Source organism: Plectropomus leopardus, chromosome 13 (assembly GCF_026936395.1).
Source record: "Plectropomus leopardus strain MGB_pleo_1.0 chromosome 13, ASM2693639v1, whole genome shotgun sequence".
In the NCBI taxonomy this organism is placed as follows: domain Eukaryota; kingdom Metazoa; phylum Chordata; class Actinopteri; order Perciformes; family Serranidae; genus Plectropomus; species Plectropomus leopardus.
In genome coordinates this window covers 24,449,764-24,475,538 of record NC_142188.1, presented here as the reverse complement: position 1 = coordinate 24,475,538, position 25,775 = coordinate 24,449,764, and the positions used below count along the sequence as shown (strand labels likewise).

General features: G+C 39.8%; 2 protein-coding genes and 1 long non-coding RNA gene across 4 annotated transcripts in view; 1 reads left to right on the top strand and 2 right to left on the bottom strand.

The window, feature by feature from the left end:
* Nucleotides 1-12,869, bottom strand: part of disc1 (DISC1 scaffold protein) — a 55,809-nt gene extending 42,940 nt beyond the window's left edge. Inside the window, exons 1-4 of one of the 2 annotated variants that reach the window (XR_015778378.1) lie at nucleotides 12,183-12,869; nucleotides 4,400-5,322; nucleotides 3,501-3,570; nucleotides 1,011-1,167 (exon numbers count right to left, since the gene is read on the bottom strand). Coding sequence is in view for 1 of the 2 variants with exons in the window: in XM_088086322.1 (XP_087942448.1) it covers nucleotides 1,011-1,167; nucleotides 3,501-3,570; nucleotides 4,400-5,322; nucleotides 12,183-12,252 (1,220 nt within the window). In the remaining variant the exon portion in view is untranslated. The remainder of the gene's footprint in view (nucleotides 1-1,010; nucleotides 1,168-3,500; nucleotides 3,571-4,399; nucleotides 5,323-12,182) is intronic. The other variant, XM_088086322.1, reaches the window with a different exon arrangement.
* LOC148187721 (uncharacterized) overlaps nucleotides 1-25,775 on the top strand; it is a 107,480-nt gene that overhangs the window by 81,046 nt on the left and 659 nt on the right. Inside the window, exons 4-5 of the long non-coding RNA XR_015778379.1 lie at nucleotides 296-349; nucleotides 19,217-19,309. This is a non-coding gene — a long non-coding RNA (uncharacterized LOC148187721). The remainder of the gene's footprint in view (nucleotides 1-295; nucleotides 350-19,216; nucleotides 19,310-25,775) is intronic.
* tsnax (translin-associated factor X) lies at nucleotides 17,138-25,420 on the bottom strand. The gene is made up of 6 exons (XM_042502295.2): nucleotides 25,083-25,420; nucleotides 23,446-23,535; nucleotides 23,240-23,354; nucleotides 22,852-22,982; nucleotides 18,319-18,440; nucleotides 17,138-17,759 (listed from the first exon to the last, which is right to left on the bottom strand). Exons 1-6 carry the CDS (start codon nucleotides 25,096-25,098, stop codon nucleotides 17,382-17,384), a joined length of 852 nt encoding a protein of 283 aa, XP_042358229.2. The 5' UTR covers nucleotides 25,099-25,420; the 3' UTR covers nucleotides 17,138-17,381.

Below are 25,775 nucleotides of genomic sequence, written 5' to 3'. Positions count from 1 at the left end.
GTGTTGTCTGAATATATAAATGTTGTCATAAAATGAATCTGAAACAGCATAGGGGTGGATCATAATTTATGTTACCTTGTAGCTCATTGCCATTAAAAAGTTAAAACATTATTAAAGATAACATAGTATGGTTTTCCTATGTTTCTGTGATACGAGTAAATATAATTTTACTATATTGGATGTCAAATAAAATGTGGCCAAAGTTTCAAATAAGTAAAGTAAAAAATAATCTCTGTCAGCAAAACCTGCAGAATTCAAACCGTTCTGATTACTCTGTCTCAAACTTTTGTTCTAGGTACAAGCTGACGTCAGCCCCTGACAGATTCCTTTACAGGGTCATCTGCTACAGGTACGTTACTAGAAGTGTTTACATTAACACACACAAATGTTGGGGAAACCTGTACTCTTGGTTGCCCATGTTGTGACTTTCCTGCTGATTTTGGATCAGAATCCTGCTTGTACATGTCCTGTTGTGAAGATTTTGGTTTTAAAGCTTTTACTGGTGATCTTTTCATGTTAGAAAGCGCCACTATACTCCGTTACAGTCATTCCCTGGCTGCAGTGATCGTGCAGATATACCGAGATACTGGAGACTTGGAACTGTTGACCAATCAGAGCATACTAGGCTTTTTTGGGAGGTGGTCTTAAAGGTGCTAAAACAGACTATTTTAGACAAAGTAAATACAGGAGTTCAAGCACAGAAATTAAGAGGAAAACAGTTTTTCACCCTTAAAGCATGTAAACATGTTCTTGTAAAAACCCAAATACAAATATGAACCTGGAATTGAGCAGAATAGGTCCTCTTTAAACCTGTGATTTTCTGTATGTCAATAAGGAAGAAAAATTATACCTCACTATCAAAATTGTAGCTCCTTATTACTATGATAGGTCTATTTATATTGATAATATAATATAAATAGCATGACTGCAACTACACAACATGATGTTCATTTCCATGTGGATGTAAGTGCGAGTTGTATACACACTAATAATGCATCATTGAGACTGACCTGCACTGGCTGCACTCTGCCCTCTGGAGGGCGCTGTGCACCACCTGTCTGAGCCGCTCCAGAAACAGAGCCACGCTGGGCTGCGTGGAGGGTAAACCCAGCTTCAGGGCACCTCGCTCCCTGCACAGCTCCTCCAGCTTTTTCCCAAAACGCTCAGCTGTGCACACAGACAGACAAACGCACAAATACACAGTGAATAACATGCACAAACATGCTAAAAGGTTTTAGTTACAGAAAGTTGAAGCCAATGTAAAAACTTGTTGTGACTGTACCAAAAGCAGATTACTCTCTAGCTCTTAACGACTACGTAGCCTACATTCACTGAAGTAACACGTCTGCATGCACATTTATTCAATTACCAAATTATACCCTGACTAGGAGGCACTTAAAGAGCAAACATCTGTCAATGCTGAACAAATCTCAGCTTGCTGTTTCCAAGAAGTCAGAATTCATATAATTTAAATCATGGGAATTCTTTATTTCTGGATCCTGTAAAAGCGATAACCTTTCTGCTGGATTTGTAGTTAAGTTTAAAAATAATGACTGATAAGATCCACATCTTCATCAGCAGGGAAATCTAATCAGCTGGCTTATTTCTTGTTTACGACATTTCATGGAAAGTTTGTTTTCAGGCTTCCTGCTGACAGAAAAACAGCAGGTTAACGGGTGGGAAAAAACTTCCCTGGCCCGAGTCAGAGAGTTTTGTGATGCACAATATCAAAAGGCAAACAGAAAACCTGACAAGACACACTGACCCAAATAATCACTCTGCTTAAATAGTTCAAGGTCTACAGCAGATGTTGGTATTTACTTTTGTCACGAGTTTCTAAGAAATAGGTCAGAATAAAGTCTTCTTTTGAAAATAAACTTTCCTCAGGCCAGCTAGACAAATACTCTGGAGACAGACTGAAAATAAAGTCCAGATTAAATTTGTTAGATTTGAAGACTCAGGTATTTGTTGTAAATAAAAGTGTAATTTGTTTCAGCTTTGCCTGCTCTCTGTTGCTAGTTTTACAATGTCCAGGTTTTAGTTTTACTTGGCTGATTGATCTGATGTGGCGAGCACTAATTTGTAGTGATCTGGACAGACTCTGCTCAACCCTTCAGCGTATGATACAAACTAGAATTACCTTATAGCCGTTTTATGCCTCGGCAAACCAGTCAAGTTGCAGTTGCAGACACACGTACAGCAATGACAGTTTCAAATATGGATGCTGCTGCAAAGAAGCTACAAATTTTGTGGATACTTTACGCACATCTTCAAGCAGGCAGGCAGCACAGAGGATCTATACAGTCAGCACAGTTTCAAGGTGGACACCCGAGATTAGTGTTTCTAGAATCTGAGTTATGATGTTAAATTATGGCCAAAGAAGTGTTTTTGCAGAACATTATGATGTCAAAGTAAAGTTGACCATTTACCTTTTGAATATAAAATGTCATCACTTCATCTTTTTATCCTTTTAGACGTGTGTGAAATTTTGTAATTCTTTTAAGGAATGAATTCTTAAGTTATGGCCAAAAACATTTTTTCTGAGGTCACAGTGCCCTTGACCCTTGACGACTAAAATCTAATCAGTTTTTCATTAAGTCCAAGTGGACGTTTGTGCTAATTTTGAAGAAATTCCCTCAGGGCGTTCTTGAGATATTGTGTTCATGAGAATAATAAGGGCGCAAGTCACAGTGACCTTGACCATCAAAATTTTATCAGTTCCTTGCTAGTGTTGGATGTGGATGTTACTGCCAAATTTTAAGAAATCCCCTCATGGCATTCTTGAATTATTGTGTTCACGAGAATGGGACACACAGATAACTCGAAAACACAATGCCTCCAACCATGGCTGTCTCCGACATGGACACATAAAACCACTACTATGGTCAGTGTCAACTCAACTGTCAAACTAATTATCAAAGCAAGAGGTATCATCCTTAATAATCTTCCAATAACACAAATTGTCTACACACACATACATATCACATCACAATCCCTGGGGAGTTTCAGTCACTGAACTCTCCTGTACATTTGAAATATATGTCAGTGAGTCAACAACAAACCAGTTCTTCAACTTCAGTCAGTGTGTGTGTCCTCACGTGCTTTATCAAACATCTCAGTGTGATCCACGACTAATTCAGTTAGCAAGAGATCCAAATTCAATAAAGGCAACAGGGGGACTTCCCATATCTGTCCTCAACTTAAAAGTCAAACTGATAAATGTCTGCGTACTGACTGAACAGTGTCAGTGAAAGCTTGATATAAAAGGAGTTACTGTATGTCCACTCATTCCCTTTTCACTGTCAACAGTCCTCTTTACATCATACAAAATAAGAACAATGTGATCTTAGAGGATAAAATAATTTCATCACAAAAAATGCATTAAACATCAGAAAATCAAGTTAGTTCAAGGTAAACCGTACAATCCATCCACAACTACAGCACAAAGCTGCAATGACCTACTTCTTAAAGCAGTGACTCAACTGAAAGTCTTAGTTCACCTGCGTCATAGTCGTCATCCAAAATGGCTTTCTGCTGAAGTCGCTGCAGCTTCAACATCATGGACTCAATCTGTGAAGAGTGACAAAACAGACAGAAGACGGAACAGATTACCTAACAGTCCACAGGACAACGCTCTGTGAACAGTCACCACGGGCAAAAACAGAAAGTGTGGGTGCAATGACCAACATGTCAAAGTGACAGCAGGTCAGTGAGTTTAGGACTGGGCATGAAATTTAAAACCACGTCATCATTAGTCTATCAGACAAGTTCATTTGTCTGCCACAGACAATGTAAAGGGACACTTCACCCCAAAATCAAAAATACATATTTTTTCCTCTGACCTATAGAGCTGTTCATCAACTAGATTGTGCGAGTTGCCGAGTGTTGGAGATATCAGCCGTAGAGATGTTTGCCGTCTCGCTAGTGTAATAGAACAAGATGGCATGTTTGAAAAACCCAAAAGCAATGTCTCTTTCCAGAAATCATGACTCGCTTTATCAAGATAATCCACTCAACTTGTTGTGAGGAGTTTCATGTAGGAACTATTTCCTTTCTACCGAACTACACCCGCAAACCATGTCACGCAGGACTGCTAGCTCACCAAGCAACACTAAGCTAACTAACACTGCTTGAAAGAGACACTGCTGTTGATTTTTTCAAATGTAATTTTTGGGCGCTTTGAAAACCAAAAGCTGAGTGTAATCTAGCTCCATTATATTGACAGAAGGCAGACATCTCTATGGCTGATATCACCATCACTGAGCAACTCACACCAAAACAAACTAGATGGATAAACAGCACTACAAATAAAAGTATGTATTTATGATTTTTAGTGCGAACTGTCTCTTTAAGCTCAATAAAGGTAATAGTGACTACAGTAAGGTGTCATTATTCCCACCTTGGTGTGAGTGCGGTTGTTTTGGAGGCAGTCTTGCAGCACACCTTCGTACTTCTTCACCAGGTTGTCCCAGCCTTGGTCAGAGGCAGGCGTTGCGCTCTCGTAGCCAGAGGTGACAGAGGAGGCAGAGGCGGTGTCCGAATCCACTGACAGTGAGGAGGTGATCTCTATATCCAGAGATTGGGAGTCACAGTCAGGCAGGTCGGGCGAAACCTCCCTGTCACCCCACAGACAGTCCCGCCAAAACCTCCTGCCTAATGACAGCTCCTCTTTCTCCGCATGGCTGTTTGGGGGCTGTGATTGGACGGGAGTTGACTGTTTTGAGACATTGTGCAAAATAGAAAAGGTCGCTGGTTTTGTTTTCAGTGAACTAGGTGCATTGGTGGACTGATTTAGTGGTTCTGGATCCCGGGTTGGTGTGACCGTGGTTGTGTCGGTCCTCTGGCTGGAGTTGAGAGACTGTTGGATGAAACTGAAGCTGGAGTTGAAGGAGTCCTCTTGTGGGGATCTGAGGGCCGGGCTTGGGCTTAACCTGAGTTCATTCTGGGGCAAAGAGGACGGACCCTGGTGGGTGGATATACTGTTAACACCATTGCAGTCCACAGGGGCAACAGAGCTGAGGAAACTGTTACTCTTCCAGGTGCTACATGTGAGTTTATCAGGCTGTTGCTGATTCATTAAGGACACTTTGACAGCAGGCGTTAGACTCTGAGCGCTGGTTCCCTCTGTGATGTCATTGTGACGTCCAGATTTTCCATTCCTAACGCAAGTATTCCTCCCTTCCTCCTCCTCTTCCTCCTCCTCCTCCTCCCCCTGCCAAGGAGTAGTGCTCTGTAGTCTGGACTGCTCTCCTCTCATGTACCCTGGCCTTCGGTGGAGCCTCTTACGAGCAGAGCTGCCAGCTGTCCCTGACGCTCTGCCACCTGTCGATGCACAGATTAACCATTAAGCTGGACAACACGGTCATTAGGAAGATAAAGAGTGAGCTCATACAACTGGCACGATTAACTGAGCAATCATGGAGGACATCACGAAAATGTGATGTTAACTGTGCCAATTACACAAAAACGTAAAGCATCATATGTCAATATTCTGATAACCAAACCAGAATGACTTTTCCCACCCCTCTGCCCTTGAAGCTAGCGGCGCTAACTGAATGAAAAACAACTTTGGCAGATGTGTGACATTTCCCCAGAGTTCTGCTCCAGCTGTTGGGAAATACCAAAGCCACACAGTCATTTTGATTTAAGACACGCCTCTCAGAGGAGGAGTGGACTGCATGAACAATAATGCCTGAAGTTACATCTGAATTTGTTTATTTTTGAAAACACAGCCATGTTGCCCTACACCAGAGGTTCTCACACTGGGGGGAAGGCCATGTTACAGAGGCGGAGTGGAAGTAAAGCTGAATGAATCTGTTTCATGTTTGAACATAAAACAAACACAATTGCTCTGAGAAATGTTGTTGAGATTTAAGCTAGAAATATCCTTTCCAACAGGAAAACTACAAGCTCTATTATTGTGGCTCGTTTGACATGTTTAATGTAGTTTGGACAAATCTTTGCTTGAGGCCTTTTTCTCTTTTCTTCCCAGTCAAAGACATTATACAAAATCAATGATCAAAATCATTGATTAAAGCTGCATTATTTGAGTTTTTAATGCCACTTGGGGCAATGGAATGAGTTTTAAACACAACACTGACATTTTATTGTATAACTTGTAACTTGTATAAAGCCTCATTTCCACTGCACAAAAGACCTGCAAACACCCGCTAACATCTGGCTTTTTAATACAATGGGAATGCGTACAATTGCCATTCACACCCAGGTCAAATGACTCTGCAGTTGGCATTGATTGGAACACAACACCCAGGCAAATGCAGTAATTTCAGCTCTTTAATTGGCGAGATGCGGCGAGATGCAATGACGCGCCTTCACTAATTATCCCCTATCTCCTCCGAGGCAATGCTAAAACACCAATGCAAATACATCTACACGGGTTTGAAAGGGGGACTTATTAAGTAAGAGATAAATAATGAGAAGAAACCACTGAAAAATGTTCAAAAACCTCTGTTCCTGCTGCTGTATACTGTTTACCTCTTCTCCTGCCTGTCCGTGACGTCACACAGACACATCAACAAGACAACGCACATACACACACGCCAGCTGACAGAAAGGCTGACTCGCTCTCCAGCGGTAAATTCATTGGCAGTGTGAATACAGCCATTTAGCAGGTTTGCCCACGTTTAAAAAACTTGCGTGCACCCGCTAACTGTGGTAGGAATGAAGTACTAGAAAGTTAATTTGGCTTAAACATTAATAGCAAACAGCTGCCTACAGCATTAGCATTCATGTGAAGTCAGGTGCTTGTCCACTGCAATAATCTCCTTTTAGCGCTTGTCTGATCTCGACCAACTGTTAAAGGAGATATCTATCTCTTTAGCAGCTAAATGCTTCCTTATGTTCAGCAGCTTGTTGGTAACTGTCTGAGTGTTGTTTGGTGATGAGAAAGCAGTGTACAGTGGGGTTGATCACAGCTTTCTGTTGCTAAAATAAGAGTGATGAGAGCACTGAGAATCAAGCACAACAGTGAAGTTGCAGCTGTAAAACATGTAGTCCTAAGGGGATCTACAAAGAACTGTACAGTCAGTTGAATTTGGGTTTGTAACTAAAGCAACATCTCTCACATATGTCGGCTATTTGTTGTCGTTTGTTTAATTGTTAATGTCAAAGAAAACATTATTTAAAATCAGTATCCTGCTTACAGATTCACTGTCAACATAGCAGGAAAGTTTGGGGAGAGTTTGACCAGCATTTGTCACTTGTACAGAGAGGAGGAGTAAAGAAATATGCATTACATGCAGCTGTGCCCCCAGACTTTTTTCATGAGGGTTGCCAGATGGGGGTCATTGAAAATCTTGGGGTGGCAACAAAATCAAACAACCATAACTGAATTTCAGAAATGTCATTACGCTGTTTAAGTATATAGACTATTCGAAAACAATGCCAATATGGAGTCAAGGAATTGCATCCTGATATACACGTTTGTTTCCTATTTTGCAGTCAATGATGCTAATTATCTGATGTGCACAGACTGACACCAGCACAGTTAACAATTAGTGTTCAACAACAATCCTGTCTTAATGTGATATGTAAATATACATGTTAGGCGATTCATCATTCCTAAAATAGGCTCCTTTTCCTTTAAAGAGACAAATATACAGCTTTATTTTGAATGAGTATGTTGATTTTAAGAAACAAAATGTTTACTGGGAACAAGGCCAATCAAGTTCAGAAACACCACATAGAGGCCCCCAGTGATAACCAACTGCCTAAACGTTGTGATGGCTGATATTGTTTCATTTTGTAAGTCTGTGTGTGTGTGTGTGTGTGTGTGTGTGTGTGTGTGTGTGTGTGTGTGTATGTGATCATGGCAAACTGTGTTGTTGATCGCTGTGTTATGGCTGGAGTGATCCCATCACAAGATGGTCTTGAGTTTTTGATTATTTTTGTAAGGGCTGACCCCTGAATGTCAGAGATTCAGGGAGACCCCTCAGTCTCCTGAGATAGCTTCAAGTTGGGTAGTCCTTTTTTTGAGTTTTTTGGTAGTCAGTCTGCTAAGCAGTGTATTTCTGGAGATGTTTTTGGTCCCAAGACTTTGCTATGGAGTGAGTGCTCTTGACTGTCAAACTAGTCTTTGCTAAAGGCTGCAGCGGACGCGATGCAGTGACGCAGAGGAAGAGATACTCTACACTGTGAGGCTCAGAGATAACATTATCTTATGCCTTTTGCAATCTATTGTCAGTGCTGTTAGATGGTTTACTATATCACATGAATGTCACTGTCACACTGAACGCCCTGCTTAAACTGTAAAACTTAATATGGTAAAAAGAAAAAAAATGACTCTGATATAACAGACATAATCCTGATTCGGGTACAGCCCTAATTTTTGTGAATGGGGGTCAGTAGGTGATACAACAGTTGTATAAGTGTGGCTGTGGCCCCCCTCTGGCCACCCGTTGGCGGCACCTCTGGGCTCATGTTCTCACAGATTTCCTCAATACTGTTTCTGGATGAATAAAATGTTATAGGTTCATATGGGGGTGGGGTCCATAACAGAAATGGTTGGAAAACAACTGCAGACAGCCAACCCAAGCAATGAGAAGCGATAAAACATCAGTGTAAACAGCATTTGGTCTGAAAATTGGCGCAGGGTGATAAAGAGCAGTTTGTGTTCGGAGCTAGACACCTGCTGCAGCTCCACATGATTAATATAATGTGTAGGATTCAGAGAGGAGACAGGCTGAAATGTTGGGAATCAACAGCCCCTTTGTATACAGCTGCGCTGCTCTCTCTCTTTCACTTCTGGCTCTCAATTTTCTCTTCCCACACACAAGACACACAGAGAGACACAGAGACACACTGACACATAGACTTTTGTACTGAAAACACTGGGGGCATTCATGCTGCTGTCATTGTAAAATCCTGTTATAGTTTTTCTATAAAAAAATTAATGGCATAATTATACATTAGTAACAATTAAACACATCTGTACTTAGTATAGACATTATCCAATTCAGTATCTAGCTGTACGTCATGACAGGAACGCAAGATCTCAAACAACCCATGACCACTACAAAGCAACCGTAGCCTCCTGCTAAATCCCCCATGACCTCCAGTGATGTCACTCCCAAACCCTCCCATGTGACTCAAGAGGAAGAGACACAAAAAGACTCCACTTAAGAGAGAGTTGGGATAGACTGATGGGAGGTCTGGATTTGCAGTGAGTGTAACAGAGGGGTGTTCCCATTGTGCCCAGGCTGTGTTTGTATGTGTGTGTAGAGTTTTCAGTCCGATGGGACCACCACACTAAAGCTCAGGTTACATGCAGCTCCATTAGTGTGTCTTTGCAGACGTGGCCACTGTTCCATTACCAATTTAAGAAACTCAACACTCTGCGTAGGTACAAAACACAACCATCCGCCATCTGGTGTGGTCAAGATATAACATAGAGCCCACTCCAGAGAGTCAAAGAGCTCGGGAGTTGAAAGGAGAAGGACTTGCTGATAGAAAGTGTTACTGTATCCTCGTCAGACTTCGATTACACAAAGACAGCTCTTCTCAGTAAAGGGGAAGGAAATGCCTAAGGGCCCATTGTGTGTGTGTGTGTGTGTGTGTGTGTGTGTGTGTGTGTGTGTGTGTGTGTGTGTGTGTGTGTGTGTGTGTGTGTGTGTACTGGGGGTCATCGACATCTTAGTTGAAGCCCTTCAGAGGTATGTCATTTGCTGCTTCCTGCCAGGCTTTGTGCTAAAATAGTTTGCCAGGAATTCCTGCAGAAAAAGGCAAATACTTAATAGGAGACCTAAAGTGGTCCAGCGAATGATCCCCCTGCAACAATAGCAGCTTTCTCACTGCAACTTGTTGCTAATGTTGAAGAAACTCAGCACAAAGTGTGGGAAAACAAAGCGTCTCAGCCAGAAGAGGCCCGATTATTTACCTTTGCAGATTAAACAGGCCCTCCTCAGAGCCCTTAGGTTAAACACCGCATCCCATTGGTTGCTGAAAGTGCTTCGGCCAAGGAGCGCAGGAATGCAGAGGATCTCATAAAAATACAAACGTCTGAGGAACAAGCTCAGCACCAGCAGACACCACACACCAGCAGATCTGCATGTCAGCAGCCTCCTGAGAGACAGCGCTGCTTGGCAGATGTGCAACACCTCGCCACTTGTGACCGACCATAGTGACAGAAATAGGGAAGTGAAAGTCACGATGAATGTTGAAATGTGTGGTTTTTCCCCCTTTGACCATAAATGTGACACATGCTGACCTAGATGTGAATCTGTCTTTCTGTCCGGAAAAATTTCCATAATGGCTGACAGGAAACTGAACTATAATGTATGATGATCCAGATTTAAACCTCTGCTCTGCTATGGTGAGACTTTTATAAGAAAACAGCTCCACACTTCCTGTATGGTCACACAAGGACCGTTCGCCAGCTGAATATGGTTGAGCTGAGTGAAGATACAGCAGCCAGAGACTGAACCCCCCCACCTAACAACTAACAATTATTTTCATTATTGATTAATCTGCACATATTTCATTGATGAATTGTCAATAAATGTAAGAAAATATTTAAAAAGGCCTGGTGTGATTTCCCAGAGCCCAAAGTGACTTCTTCAAATGGTACGTTTTATCCATCAAACAGTTCAAATTCCAAAGCTGTTCAGTTTTATTATCATATATAATAAAGAAAAGCATCAAATTCTCATAATTAGGAGACATTAAACCAGCAAATATTTTGGGTTTTTGCTTAAAGGATTATTAGAAATTCTGATTCAATGATCAAAATAGTTGCCAATTTTCTGTTTATCAACCAATCAATTAATTGATTAATAAATTAATCATTGCAGCTAAACCTAAAAGATTATTTAATTTGTTCATACTATAGTAAAATACTAACAATTTAACCTTGTGACATTAAGACTCAAACTGATCCCAAAGAAATCCAAATCAAGTGGGTTGCATATCTGTGCCCAGGGGTCCCATTATCTGATATTACACCCCTGTAATAAAGTGTATGGTTGTATTTGTAAATGCGTGTATGAGTGTGAATGTATGGGTGCATGAATGTGTGTAGATATAAGTACCTATAGTTTTATATTTGTATAATATGCAATCATTTACAGACATATTTCTATTTTTATTGATGTAAATTCTGCTTCTCTTCAGTTGTTGTTCAGAGGTGTGAACTCAAGCCACAAATTTAATCGCCTTCGACTCAACTTGATAAAATCAAAAAAGACTTGCAACGACTCGTGATTTCACATGGACTTGAACCTTTTGACTTGATAATACTTGATACCTTCGAAAATTACTCTCGGTTATGCAGCAAATTCCAACTTTGGTTGACATTAGAAGTTGCACAAAGAATGGTAAGGATGAGGTTAATATTAATATATTAAGTGAGCTAATGCTAAGCATGCATTATTACTCTATATTTGGTGAAAAGTGTAGGAGACTTGTTTGGGACTTGAAACTCCAGTCTAGGACTTGCGGACTCGTCGGTCTTGGCTTGGGACTTGAGGGCAAAAACTTTAGGCTTACTTGTGACTTGCAAAACATTGACTTGCAGCGCATAAATGCTAATTAATTTGACCTCAAAACACACTAAGGTGGTGAAGTGAAGACGTGTAATTATGGGCATCCTGTCAAAAACAGGAATATGTCACAAACAACTCTGTATGTAAATTATAAAAGATAGAAAATATAAAGGGGAGTGCCATCATGTGTCTGAACATTGTGTACATGTTAAAGAAATTCCTACACAAGTATTTAGTTACTCTGCACTCAGCACTGAGTGGTAGGGAGCCTTTGACCTCTCTGACCTGAGTGTTAAGAAGAATTCATACAACAGACAGAGTGAGTGTCAGTGTGTGAAGAAACAGCCGCAGATCCTCCTTCAGTCGCTTTATTCAGTGACACGAAGTATTACTTTGCAAATATAAGTTCTTGTTATAGAGTTGTAGTGAATATAATATGTAGACCCACTCTGTGCCCACTTAGGACTCTACTGTGCTGTTGTATTTGTTTGTTTTGCGTCTGTATATTCTCACCACCAGCGACTTGCTTCTTCTTCTAATCATCACATTTGTATATTTGTCTAAAATAATGTGACTGAGCTCTTGATCAAAACTTAAAAACAGCCTTTGTGATCATCATCATCCTCCCTACTGATGACTATTATGAGACACAGCAGCTGATACATAAAATAGAAAAAGATGTACCTTCAATAACCTCGCGGTGGTGAAGCAGAGAGTTACTGTGACAGTCCAGCCCCATCAGTCCAGCAAACATCTTTCCACCAACAACACGCTGTTTGTGGGCACAAGTCAGATCAGATCCCGGTAGTGCTCCATGGAGTGAACATCGACCATGTTTTAGAAGAAGCGGAGCCAGGCAGTGGGACTGAGCTCATTTCCGTTGTGGAAAAGTGAACCCGGGCTGTTATTTTTTTCCACTTCTTTGGAATGACGTGTGAAACCGGCTCTTTACGCGCGCTCCTTCGACCATAATAAACATTCTCTGACTAAAGTATTGATACTTGTTACATTTCTTCTCACGGCAAACAAGTGGGTCCAGCTGCGCGTAAACAGACGGTCTGGAGTGGAAAGATCTTCATGTCGTGTTTTTTTTTTTTTTGTGGGAAAAATGGATAGATATCCGATGACGTGTTGTAGGCTTAAAGTAGAAGAAATAAATATAAATCCGTGTCTGATCGATGATTTGATCAGTAATCCGTTATTCGCTGCGCTCCTGCGTCGGTCGTGCGTCGTGTCGGAGCAGCGCGAGGAGCTCCTACGTGTTCAGGAATTTGACTCCAGACTCCTTCAGACCGCCTCATTACCGCAGCAGGCAGCCTGTGAATGCAGCAGACACATCATCGAGTTAACGCTGCTGCTGTTTGTCTGTGTGCGCAGCTATTTATTTTACACCACTAGGACTTAAGCTGGTGAAGGAAAAGAGACATTTCACATACTTTTTGGAAAAAGACAAAAACATGCTGCCTCAACTCTTCCAACTCTGTTCACACATAAACAACAGGGGAGAGTGGGGTCGGTTGGGACATTAGGACGGTGCCTTTTTATCGATTTAGAAAACAACTGTGCTATTCATCATGCTCACACTCAGCCACACTCTCTTCATTTTCAGCCTCAAAGAAGAGACCATCGGGCCATTTCTCTAATCTCATTCACTTTTTAAAAGTCTAGAGTGTTTAAGTAAATTTTTTACCTTTTTTCTCCCTCTGCCGTACTGTTATAGTTATGCCCAGGGGTGTCGTAGTAAGGGGGAAAGAGGGACTGTTTATCCAGGGCCCATATAGAAGGGCCCTCGAAAAGTCTGGATTGAAAATTTTGGTTTTATTTGCCTTTTTTTTCTATGTAAGTTTTGCCACACCTAAAATTAGATTGACTGAATAATCCATTTGGAAGACTGAATTTTGCACAAAAATAGTATTGGAAGTTCTCTGAGGCTCCGCTTGCCAATAAAAGTGCAAAATGATTTAATCCACCCTTGCACCAGCAGGGTTTCCCACATATTCATTTTTTTGTGGCAGCCAGCCATGATTAAAATATTTGCTGCCACAAATAGGTTTTCTATTTTTGGAGCTGGACCATTCATTGAGAGTGCTGTTGAAATATATATATATATATATATATATATATATATATATATATATATACCATGTGGTTATTTATAGCACCACAGTGTCGGAGGGCATAGGGTTAGGGTTAGTGAACATAAGACGCATTCAAAGTGGAAATTACCAAACTAAAACAAACAACAAAAAAAACAACAAAAAACGACGGCATCAGCTACAGCCACACAAACAGCCTTATTCTGTGGGAAACAATGACTCGGATATGTCTTTTGTTGCAGCTTGTCTGCTGAGTTAACGTACAAGAGCTTAACATTACACAAACAATTAAAAAATCAGATCAGATCAGCTAAAATCAACTGTAGTTGTTGTAGACTTTGACATCAATTTTATTTTTTGTACAAAGGAGGAGATACTGAAATTTATTTTTAATAAAATGGCCTTTTATTGTTATATGCTTTTGTGTGAAATATAGAAATATATTTTATTTCATTGTATTTTCTCAATCGAAATAATTCAATTCGAATAAATGTCCCTGCACTATTGACACTAAATGTTGGCAGGCTATCCAAATGTATTTTGGCCATTAAGTATGTAGGTCAAGTAATTATTTATGTGCAAAGATGCATGTTATCTTTGCATATTTTTAGACACCCCTAACATGCTGATGTAAATACAAAAGAGTTCCTTTGTTTCTGTAGTGAGGGGATGAATGAGAAGAGACCCCACATAGAGCCGAGTCTTTTCATCCTCCTTCCTCACACATCCAAATGTTCCTTTCATTCAGCGAGGCTGGCTGATGGACAAGACTCAGTGATAAAGAGCTCAGTTCAGCCGACACAACAGAGTGCAGCCTTTATAGGTTTAGCTAAGCAACACTGCGGAGGGTGAGAGAGCTGTGACAGAAGGGATGAAATCCTTTGCTACACATGTCCTGCACTGATATCACCTGTCCTGTATTACAGACTGGAAGCACCTAATGCTATTTGGCAAATTAATCAGCTAATTGCTTCACTCCACTCTGTCCCTTTTTTTATATTTATATAAAAAATAACTTTCATAATGGCAGCTTTTTTGATAGTTTTGAAAACAACCACAAGTGTAATTGTTTGTTGTTTATTTGGATCCTCATTTGTTGTTACCAAGGCAACAGCTACTCCTCAGCTACAGGTGTAATCGCTGACATTAAAAATGGCTGCATTCCATTTAGGTGAGCGAGTTTCAGGGTCATGCTGTTGTGCATGCTGGCTCACTGTCATGGCTTACTGGGACATTTAATGGAACTGATCCATCATTAATTAAATTAGTATGACCTGTTCACCTAACCCTAAGCACTACAGACACTGACATTCACCTCTCCATATGCCACAGGTCTGGCCCAGTCTGTCCCTGTCTCATGCTACAGACCAGGAAGAGACCGTTACCTCAACAGACATTTTGACTTGTCACGGGAGGTGCACAGGTGTAACTAATGACATTGACGATGGCTTAATTTGGTTTAAGTGTCACATTAAGTCACGCTAGTAAAGCAGCTTACATAGCAGGGCCCTGGAACTAGTACACCTAAATGTAACACAGCCCTCGTTAGTGTTATTAATCACACCTGTGCTGTCGAACGTCTACAGGTTGGCAGGGTTAACTGTCTTTTTATATTATTCCTGCTTATGTGTGCATGTCGTCTACCTCCAGAAGACACTGTTTGCTGCAAGTATTTATTTAAAAGAGAGGTTTTTTGTCTTCTTTTGATACATTTTATAGAAACATTTCGTTTCCCATGTGACAACAGGAGATGTCAACATTACATGGCGCTTTCCTAGCTCAGAGATGCTAGGTGAGCTAGCAGTAGATGCATGCTTCCTTCTGCGTGGTGAAAGGGTTGGCAGGTGTAAAGAAAATAGTTTCCACATGAAACTGTGCACAACAAGGTTTGTGGATTATCCTGAGTAACCAGGTCATGGTGTCTGGACAGAGACATTGCTCTTGAGTTATTCAAATGTAGTTTTTTTTGGCACTTTGAGCACCACGAGATGAGTGCCATCTAGTTCCCTTGTAATCTAGAGATGGCATCTCTTCAGCTGATATCTTCAACACTCAGGAGCTCACAGCAAAAAAGTGTAGATGGATAAATAGTCCTACAAGTAAGAGGGGAAAATATGTATTTTTGATTTTGGGATGAACTGTCCCTTTAACCTATAAGTAGGTCATGAGAGCTTCTTATTTGCCATTTCAAATACTATACTTGATGAACAGTCTGTTTTCACTATTTTATGCTGCACAAAAACTAATGTTTAACATTTGAATTTATTTTAAACAAACCTAAAAACTGGGTAGCGTGAGCACATATCCTTACAATGGCCATTACTAAAATTTGATTTCAACCATTTAATTGATATTTAAATATAACATTACAGATAACGTCAGATGTATAGGTGTCTTGATTGGATTGCTTAATACATTTATACACCTAACAAAAAGGGCAAAATAGTTGTCTCGCTGTCACACAGACTACTTAAAACATAATTCCTCAAAAGCTGACCAAATAAAATTAATAAAATATACAATAAGAAAGAAAAAATACCCCTTTTTAAATGGCAGTGTATAATCATAAACATCAGTTTTATTTCACCAAATTATTATTTCTATAAAATGTTCTTTTAGCTTTATGGAAAAATATTTCCTGCTATAGAGGACTCAGGTCATCCAATGGTAGTACTGATGTTGACCACCAGGTGGCAGACTTAAATTACATTTAAACCCTTTCTCTCTCAGTCTACAAAAAGCACATCAGGAGGAATAAAACAGATCATCTTATTTGTGGGTAAAACCATTAACCAACAAAATACCAAATGTCTTACATGTTTATACATAAAGCAGAATTAATAAGACAGATAAGTTAAGTTAAGTTCTCAGAGACGGCCATTTGTGGGCCATGAAGCACAACAGCTGTCCAGGATAGAAACTGGAGAACCTTCATCGAGGCAGTCATGTTTTGGTTCGAATAATCAGACTCACAAATCACTCTTTATCTAAAGGTAAATCTCACTCTAAGCTCTTGTTTCCTCAAACACCCATAAGAGCTTGTGTTACTGATTATACAGTACATCATGCAGACTTGACTCTGTAGCCGTTCATAAACACACAGCTGAATTGTCTATGTGGATGGTAATAATTGCTACCATCAGGTGATGACGAAAACAGCGGGAGGATCTTAGTTCTCTGCCAGGAATATTTCTCAGCTTGCTTCAAACTGTATTCTGAATTTACGTCATTGCAGTGTGGTGAGGATTGTTTAAAGAGGGTAGAGTGAGGACGCAATGGGCTGTGTTTTTGTGTGTGTGTGTGTGTGTGTGTGTGTGTGTGTGTGTGTGTGTGTGCGCGTGTGCCAGTGTGCCTGCCAGAGAATAGGCACGTACAATGTACAAAGGTCACATGTTCCTCCTCCACACAGTGTGCAGTGAGTGCAGGCAGCCAGTGGTTCTACCTTAGATTATCTGTGTGTGATAGAGAGTGGGGAGGGCAGAAAGAAAAATAAAATAAACACACACATTATCAAAGCAGCTTAAAGACTTGGAGAGCATGGCATATTTGGCACAGAACTTTTATTCATGCAAAACAACTGAAGTCATCAGATCTTTATCAAAGGGGGGAAAAAATCCATTGTCTGTTGTAACAATGTTTTTATCGTAATAATGAAAACAAAATGAACAGGCATGTCAAGAACCATGTCAAACATCTGTCAAATCCCAGTAAAAACACATCGGACGTCAAACTAAACTGAAGCAGACAGTGACACCAGGAGAACAATGTTGTTGGCGCAGTGCAGGACTTAAACCACTCCTTCTTCTGGGTCGATGAGTGTGGTTCTACTGGAGAACACGTCGGCCAACATGTGTTTGGGTATTTCTGAGCCGCGAACACGCAGGGCATAGCAGGCGTCCTCCACTTTGCCCAGGCTCTGTCGCAGTGTGTGCAGCTTTTTGGACACCTCGTAGGGGCCCGTGTTTCCGATGTAGGAGAAGCCGTCGTGGATCTGCCGTAGGAACTGGCTCAGCTGGAAGGGCGTGTCGATGTCACCGTTGCCCACGCTGCTGATGCACAGCCGCATCAGCTCTCCGGTCAGGTCGGCCACGCCGAGCAGATAGTCAGAGGGCGTCACCTGGAAGGTCAGAACCTGACCTGCCGGCTGCTGGGCCTCAGCTGAGCCCTGAGATGAAAACATGATGAAAAAGAATTAGAAAAACAAACATGAATGTCCATGTAAGACATAAATTATGAACACTTTCTGTGCAGATTGTACACAGAGATTCTTATCCCAACAGAATTTATACACAAGACTGACATGACAATATCTACAAAATGAGATTGTTATCTTGTGTAGCTCTCCCCCTAGTAGAAGCCCTGGGCTACACATAAGCAAGGTCCAAATTTTCTAAAACATAATGATGCTTTTACTAAAAAAATGTTGAGGTTCATGCAGTTTTGCCTGTATCAACAGACACCCATCCTCTTTTAAAATAACAGGCTGAGTGGATAAATGACATAATGACACATAATGCGTTTCTGATAGCTACTGTGCAGACTGTTGTTTTGGCTTCATTTTTGTACAGTGGGGGGAAAAAAGGAGACATATCGTCCATCTTTGTATACAGTGTATGGTCTGTACTACAGCCACGACATGGACCAATACTGAGTTGGTTTTTCTCCTCTGTATGGGGTGACAATACAAACATGCACCATGACAACAAAATCTTCTTTAAATTTACCTTAGGATCTACTTTCTCTGTTCTCATGAACACCAGCCTGGCATTGATCTCCTCCAGGCTGATGAGGCTGCGATGACGGATGTAGTGCAGGAAAGAGACGGCCTCCACATACTCCTGGATCCCTGAAATAAGAATGAAAGAATAATGAAAATTAAGAAAGATTTGGGAAAAATAAAACACTGAAAAGAATCACTGCAAAACACTGGGAAACACATCCAGATATTTCACTGCTCCAGCTCATGAATCTCAGTGAGTTTAGGATACAATGGATGTCTTTTTTTAAAATGTATTTATTTGTGATTTACATACAATTATTACTATTACTTTATTACTCAATGAGGTCAACTGCATATCAAACGAGAAGAGCATGCAGAGTGTGTATAAACACTACATGGTATCTGCACAGTAAAGATCACAGATGAAGATAATGACTCAAATAAAGCCTGTTTCCTGCCGCTGTCTTTTGATTGAACAACAGTGACCATTTTTTGTAACGGGCTGAGATGATCCCTCATTTGTTTTCTGGCCCTGTGCAAACAACAATCAAATAATCACAGGACGGAAGACTTTGTGTCTGAAGTTTACTTTTGGAGCGGCAATTGAACTTCAAAGGGCCTCCCTGCTATCAGCGTAGCTAACTGCAGAGTGCTGCAGAGGGGCGAGGAGGAGAATGTGGTTCATCTCCACCTTGACATTTATGGGTGACTCATTATGAATTATTAGAGGCCCCACAAACAAACTTACTCGCTCAGCTTCCTACTCTGACCAATGGAGTCCAACATAAATAGATTTTCTGCCAAACATAGAACAGTTTGGTTGTTGCAGATGAGAGATTTATATGACGTGTGTTTACATTCCTACCAACTGTTTGTGAACTGACTCTGTTTTACGTCTGCAGCATCACAGTGCTATCTTTAGCTCGGGGAGAGACGTGTCCTCATCAGGATAACAACACTGCACCTAAAAGTCTGTGCAGTTTCCCCAGTAACTGGTAAGTAAGAAGTTCTTTGTAAAAATGGGAAAGAGTTGAAAAATGTTTACGCCATACTGTTACACTCAATGTTAATATTCTGATTGTAGCTAAACTGCAGCAGTAAATTATACCATTTTTAAAAAAGTTGTTTGAGGTGCAGTTTGTAAAAGCTTACACTATAGATGATCTGTTTATAACAGCAGTAGACCAGCAGCTCCCGTGTTCAGCCAGGTAAAATTACTGTTTTTGTTTATGGATTCTGGTTTTGAAGAGAGCATTTAAAACTTTTACTTCAGGTTTACTTTGGAAAGGGCTGTGTTTTAGCGCTACTGAATATGACTGGATGGATGACACTTGGATTATACTGCACAAGTTGTGTGAGAGTTTGTAAACTGATGTTTTGATATACTTCTGCTGTTGTTAAACTTAGAGCCCTATGACTTCAATTCATCAAGAATTTTTCAGTTTTTGGATGCTTAATTAACTGTGGAGGCATGCAAGAAAAACTCACAAATTCAATTTCACACAGAGTGAGTAACTGATATACAAATGATCACTGCGAGGGTGAAGTTTGCCTTTAAAGTAAAACGATGCACCAGTCACAGACTGCATACACTTCTGTGCACTGATTAGGATGCTGCAATTATTAAATAACAGTTTTTGATTTTTAAACTTGTCATAAATAATTTACCCCTAACTTTAACTTCTGTTTATGCTCATTTAGTCAAGAATACATACTGACTGACTTTACTTCCACTCTTAGGGGCTTTAAATGAAACACTTATAAGAGGGACAATATATTTTCATGTAGTCATTTTCAAAGAATTTGTTCATAACTTTTGTCAACAAAAAAACACTGCAAACATTTCAACCTTGCCAGTGGGCCCGCAGCTGTGACACTGGGCTTAGTGTTAATGCGACTCAATCTGAGGCGGACAGGATATGACATGAAAAGGTTACACAGGCTTTGAGGCAGGCAGGCGGAGTTCAGTTCCTGAGTTTACTGCCAGGAGCTGTTAGTGTTATTTAGTCTGAAACAGCAGTTACCTTTGGTCACCGAGACCAAGAAAAAAAACCAAAAATTACTGTAGAGGTATAAACAACGACTCAAGGAAAATTTATTGTAAATTGGAGGGATTTTGCTGGCAAAGCTGTTGGAAAAGTTAAGGGCTGAGATTGTGTGTAGCCTGACAGGATCGGTAGTTTTTAATCGTTTAAAATCAAACAAATGTGCATAAATGGCCGCATATGATTTACAAGTTAATGAAGCTTAATGTTTGACCACAGAGTTGTTAACAGTTGCAGGTGAACCTGGGAAAAGAGCCCCATCAGTGTCCTCGTGTTTGCACTGTCTCATAGCTGCTACATGGATGAAGCTAAAGAGCTTATCAAAGAGCCGTGCTGCCCTGTTATCAGAGGCAATTACGTTCAGATTCAGCTCACAATATCTTTAATGGTCCTTATATAAAAAAGCAGACCCATTATACATGCCTGGAGACTTCTCGTCCAGCCAAGATTATCTGGAGAGCCTGTGCAGCGAGCCCAGCCTCAATCTAATAAAGAAGATAAAAATGGGAAAAAAATGAAGCGTCTAATTGGTGGGAACTGCCAGTGGTCACGTCGCGGAGGATGCAGCAGTGATTCCTGAGTGACCACAATCTAAAAATGACTTCCCCAGCTGCTAGATAACAGCTCACCCTCGCTCCCAGTAATGTTTTTCTCCAAACACTGCAGACACTTTGGCTACGCTACCAAAAACTGATATTGATGCTAGTGGGAAAACAAGTTTATCAGACGGGCGTGTCTATCATATCCAGGCCTGCATCAAGGTCACGCTCTCACACAATCAGTGACTTTTTCAATAAATCTAAAGCCACAAACAGGGTGATTGAAGTGATAGCAGCACAGCAGAGATATTTTTTGTGAAAGCTCCTAATTAAGTTTTTGGCTCACGTCCTTTGGTGAGGCTTATTTCTCAGTTCAGGATTTTATTATTATTTTAAATAGAAATTAATGCCAGACTTTGTGTGTTAGGTCACTCACTAATTGTGGCAGACGGTCAAGTCTAGTCAATTCAAAGGGTGGTACTTAAAACAGTAATGAACAACATTAGCAAAAGGTATTAAAATATATTTTTAAAAAAGTGAGATAAAATGCAGAGATTACATTAGAATAATTTTAAAAATATATGATAAGTGAGATAAAATACAACAATCTAATATATGCAAATAAACTACCTCTATTTGTACAGTCATACCTGGATACAGTTGATAAATCACACATATACAATTGTATATTCATATAAAACCCCCCAAAAATAGTTTAGAAATAATAAAAAAGGAAAGAAAAACGCATAAATATGAAAATGTGTAACATATATGTAACCATGCGGACACAAAACTAAATACCAGATGGATAACGCTAGCTTAATTTTTTTTAGGACAGACTAAATGAGAATGTTTTATTTATTTTTGGAAGAGACAGGAGACCATCAGTTTAAGATTGTGGAGCCCTGAAAGGCATATGAAGAATGGTGGAAGGTGATGGAAGTCTGATTAATGTTTTAAAGCTTAAAAGTAGACACTTGTATTCAGATCTACAGGTACAGGGATCCAATCTAATGAAATAACAACAGGCATGACATAATCAAATTTTCTAGTCTCAGTTAACATCCTAGCAGCAGTATTCTCTACAAGTTGTAATTTGCAAATAGTTGATTTAGGTAAGCCAAAGAAAAAGGTGTTACAGCAGTCATGTAGAGATGAGACAGATGCATTTCAGCATCAGCCGTGGAATAAACGGGACAACTCTTGGCAATATTTCATCAATGTAAATATGTAGTCTTTGTAGTACTGTTGCTAAGTTTTTCAAAAGAGAGATTTGGATCAAATTGGACACTGAGATTCCTAATACTTGGGCTCTGTGAGATTGTGGAGCCAGCAAAGTTAAGAGTGAGCTCACTGAATTAGTTTCTTATCTGCTATGGACCAAAAACTAGCATTTCAGTTTCCTCCGCATTTAAAAGAAGGACGTTAGATAACATCCGTTGTTTGATTTCTAAAAGGCATTCTTCCAGCTGATGACAGGTGTCAGGCTAAACAGAGATGTAAAGCTGAGTATTATCTGCATGAGAATGGAAACCTAGATTGTAATGACTGATTAATGTACCAAGGGACATAGATGTAAATACAAAAAGAAAGAATAGGGCCAAGCACAGATCCTCGTGGTACACCACAACTGAACTGTGAACTGATGAACAGTTGTTGCGTAAAACAAAGTCAGGTCTGTCAGTTACATACGATATAATCTTGGAGAGAGTAGTGTGGAAGTGCAATGATACAGAGACTGATCTGGAGAGTGTCTGCTTCGCTTAATGCATAAACCAAAGGAACTGAACACCGGATTTTATTGTCATTTGTATGTTGATGGCATTGTATATTTGCAAAAAACCTTAACCTTGAACATTTTTACTCACACTTACATGCAAAATTGCAAAATATATTGATATTATAAAATAGTGACACAACCATAAACAAACAAAAAGGTCCATGGAAACTCACCTGATGTGAAAGCTCTGTGAAACTGAAATATATCGTCTCCTCTGAGCTCTTCAGCAATTTGGCCAATTTTCTGCCTGACTGCATCCAGTTTTATGTCTGCTTCATTCAGAATATCCTCTGCATTTGGGACACTTCAAACCAGAGTAACACCGAGAGTAAAAGTTAAAAATGAAAGGTCTGCAAGGCACAAAATACTTTCAAATCCTCTCTAAACAGTGCTCTGTTTCCTACAAAAAACATAACAGTTAAAACTAAAGCTGTTGTAATTTTGTGTAAATCAGCAAACTGAGCCGAATTCTCCCATTAAATCTGAATAAAATGAGAAATTATTTTAAACTTTACAAACTAAATTGCAACAGTTAACATGTCTAGTTATACTAGTATATACCTCGTCACCCTGTGTAAAAGAAAAATGGTCCTCTTGCTTTCAATGGTGACGTCTCGGCTGATCTTGAAAAGACGCTCATGTTTGTCGTGTTTGGTGTCAAGCTCCTGTTGGAAAACTTAAAAGAGAAAAAAAGTTTATGTCGATTAATTAACAAAAATGAAATACAGCAAAGATGTAGGTGGATAAAGTGCTGAGTGTGCAGTTACCTCTGAAAGCAGCAATGACAGGTGACGATGGGTTCGCGCTGGCATCGCAATTCTGCACTCCATCAGCATTTCTCCGGGGACATCCTTCACCTGACATTAGACAGGAAATGTCAGGTGATACTGCAGTTTGTCTTCCATAATAAATGCCCCATGTTGCTGTTTTTTCTTTAAACTGGCCTCGTCAGATTAAGGAGGCACTCCATCAGTGTTGCACATAAAGATCAGTTTAGTCCTTTAACCTGATGTTTACGAAGTCATTTGTGTTTGTGCTGGAGACTTAAGTATTTAATGGAAAGTCTAAATTACAAACTGTGGATATGGAGTTTGAAACACATAGCTGTGGATAACTTTGTTATTTTAGCAAGGTTATAACGATCATACATAACCTATTTATTTCTCAGTCGTCTCTTTACTAAAATACAACCAGAACATACAGGAAACATGTACACAGTATTAAAATTCAAATATTTCAGAATGAAACAACTTCAACAGGCTATAGTTGCAAATATTTAGTGTAGTGTAAAGGTTAATCAAAAAAAAGTTTAGTGTAAAATTAATTGAATCCAATCCTAACCTTAATTTGCACTTATCATGTCTTGAACTCTCTTGGGCAGACAGTATGACAGTATGCCCCTATACTGTCAGTTGTATTCAGATATTACATAAAAATTGTAACACCTCATGTGAGTTTTTAGGGACTGTTCATTATTTACGACAGTCAAGGCAGTGGTGCAAAACTGGTGAGGCACATATTTTTGTAAGCACCTGGGAGAGAGTTATTTCTCCTAGATTATGATTAAGGGAGGGACATTCAACTTTAAATGGTCTTATGTTGTTTTTCTTTTAAATACAACCAAAACCCCCAAATCCGCAAGGGGGTTTTAAAGGCATGCTTTCTTTAAAAATCTCCAAAATCACACCATTTACCATAGCTGGAACTGTGAAATATGTTATGTATGTTAAAGGGAGGGTCATGCATTTTCCAAAACAAAAAAAGATAATAATAGTGATCACCACCCAGCCACCCCCTACTCTGATGAATAGAGAAAAGTCCCGTTCAGCTCTCAAAAAATGCAGCTAACTGTGATAAAATAACACATGAATAAATAAATAAAAGTATGACCCATCACATGCAGTGACATAGCCTTATTATGAATGAGACAAAGTGTGCTAAAAACTGCAACTGCGGTTTGGGTCACAAAATCTGATGGGTAATAGATTTTGTTCTAACAATTGTTATTTTTTGTCTCATGTTTTGTAGACTATGTTATTAACGTAATAGATGACATCAACGTGTAAATAATGGAGTGATACATCAACAATGAAAATAATTAGTATTTGCAGCCCCCACTGCTGTCATTGCTGAGACCACAACATTTGCTAACGATTTAATAAACTACACTGTGCTCTTTGCAAACAGTACCGTAATAAGAGAAGAGAAGACTGGCATTTTTAACGCAAATAAACGAGTACTCTGACTACAGTTAAGTCGTATCAGCTCGCACACTGCATGTTAATGTTAGCTAACAAGTGTATTAATGATACATAGCTGAGTTATCGCTTTTTGATAACAACCAACAAAACGACTTGCTCAAACACGTTATAATTATCCGTGGAGTCTCAAGAGCTGGACTTACCTTCTCGCCTACTCATGCCTTCAGTGTTGTAATTTCTTCTTTAAATAAATTTAACTATTGCAAGCTCAGTTGGTGTTGTATTTGAACTGTTTCAGTGGCTGTAGTCCGTGCTGCCGACCAGCTGTAACGACGCGGAGTACTTTACAGCAGTCAGGGTTTATCAAGGACACCAGACTAAACAGCTCGGTTTCTAAAGAAGGATTTTCATTTCAGACCAATAACAGACACTCTAAATAAAGTGTAAATATCCTACAGTGCGAAATAAATCGTGGTTACTTGTTTTTTAATAACAGGCATCCTTGTGGTCCCCATTATTCGCGGGGCTTTTGCGCTATTTACACGCGTAGCAGGAAAGGGAGAGAAGTGCATTATGGGAAATGTAGTATCATAGCAGAATGTGGCGTTTGTAGTTTAATTCCAACATTTTTCCAACTTACTTAGGTCGCATTGGCTTATTTTTATTTTAAAATAATTCCGAAATTTTACAACTTTTAAACTATAGGTCAATAACAAATAATTGATTATCTTAAGATACAAGTTGCCCTGAATATAGACAATTTTAAGAAGGCTATATCTCTCTCTTTCTCTCTCTCTCTCTCTATATATATATATAAAAGCACATACTTGATTGTTGCAGACAGAATATCTACTAATTACAGGCATGTTCCTATTTAAAATGTATTCAGTAGGGAG

Coding starts and splice junctions, on each gene's coding strand:
- tsnax (XM_042502295.2), bottom strand. Junction 18,441..22,851: donor TCACAGAGCTTTCACATCAG/GTGAGTTTCCAT, acceptor TTCTTATTTCAG/GGATCCAGGAGTATGTGGAG. Junction 17,760..18,318: donor CAGAGAAAGTAGATCCTAAG/GTAAATTTAAAG, acceptor TTTTCATCTCAG/GGCTCAGCTGAGGCCCAGCA.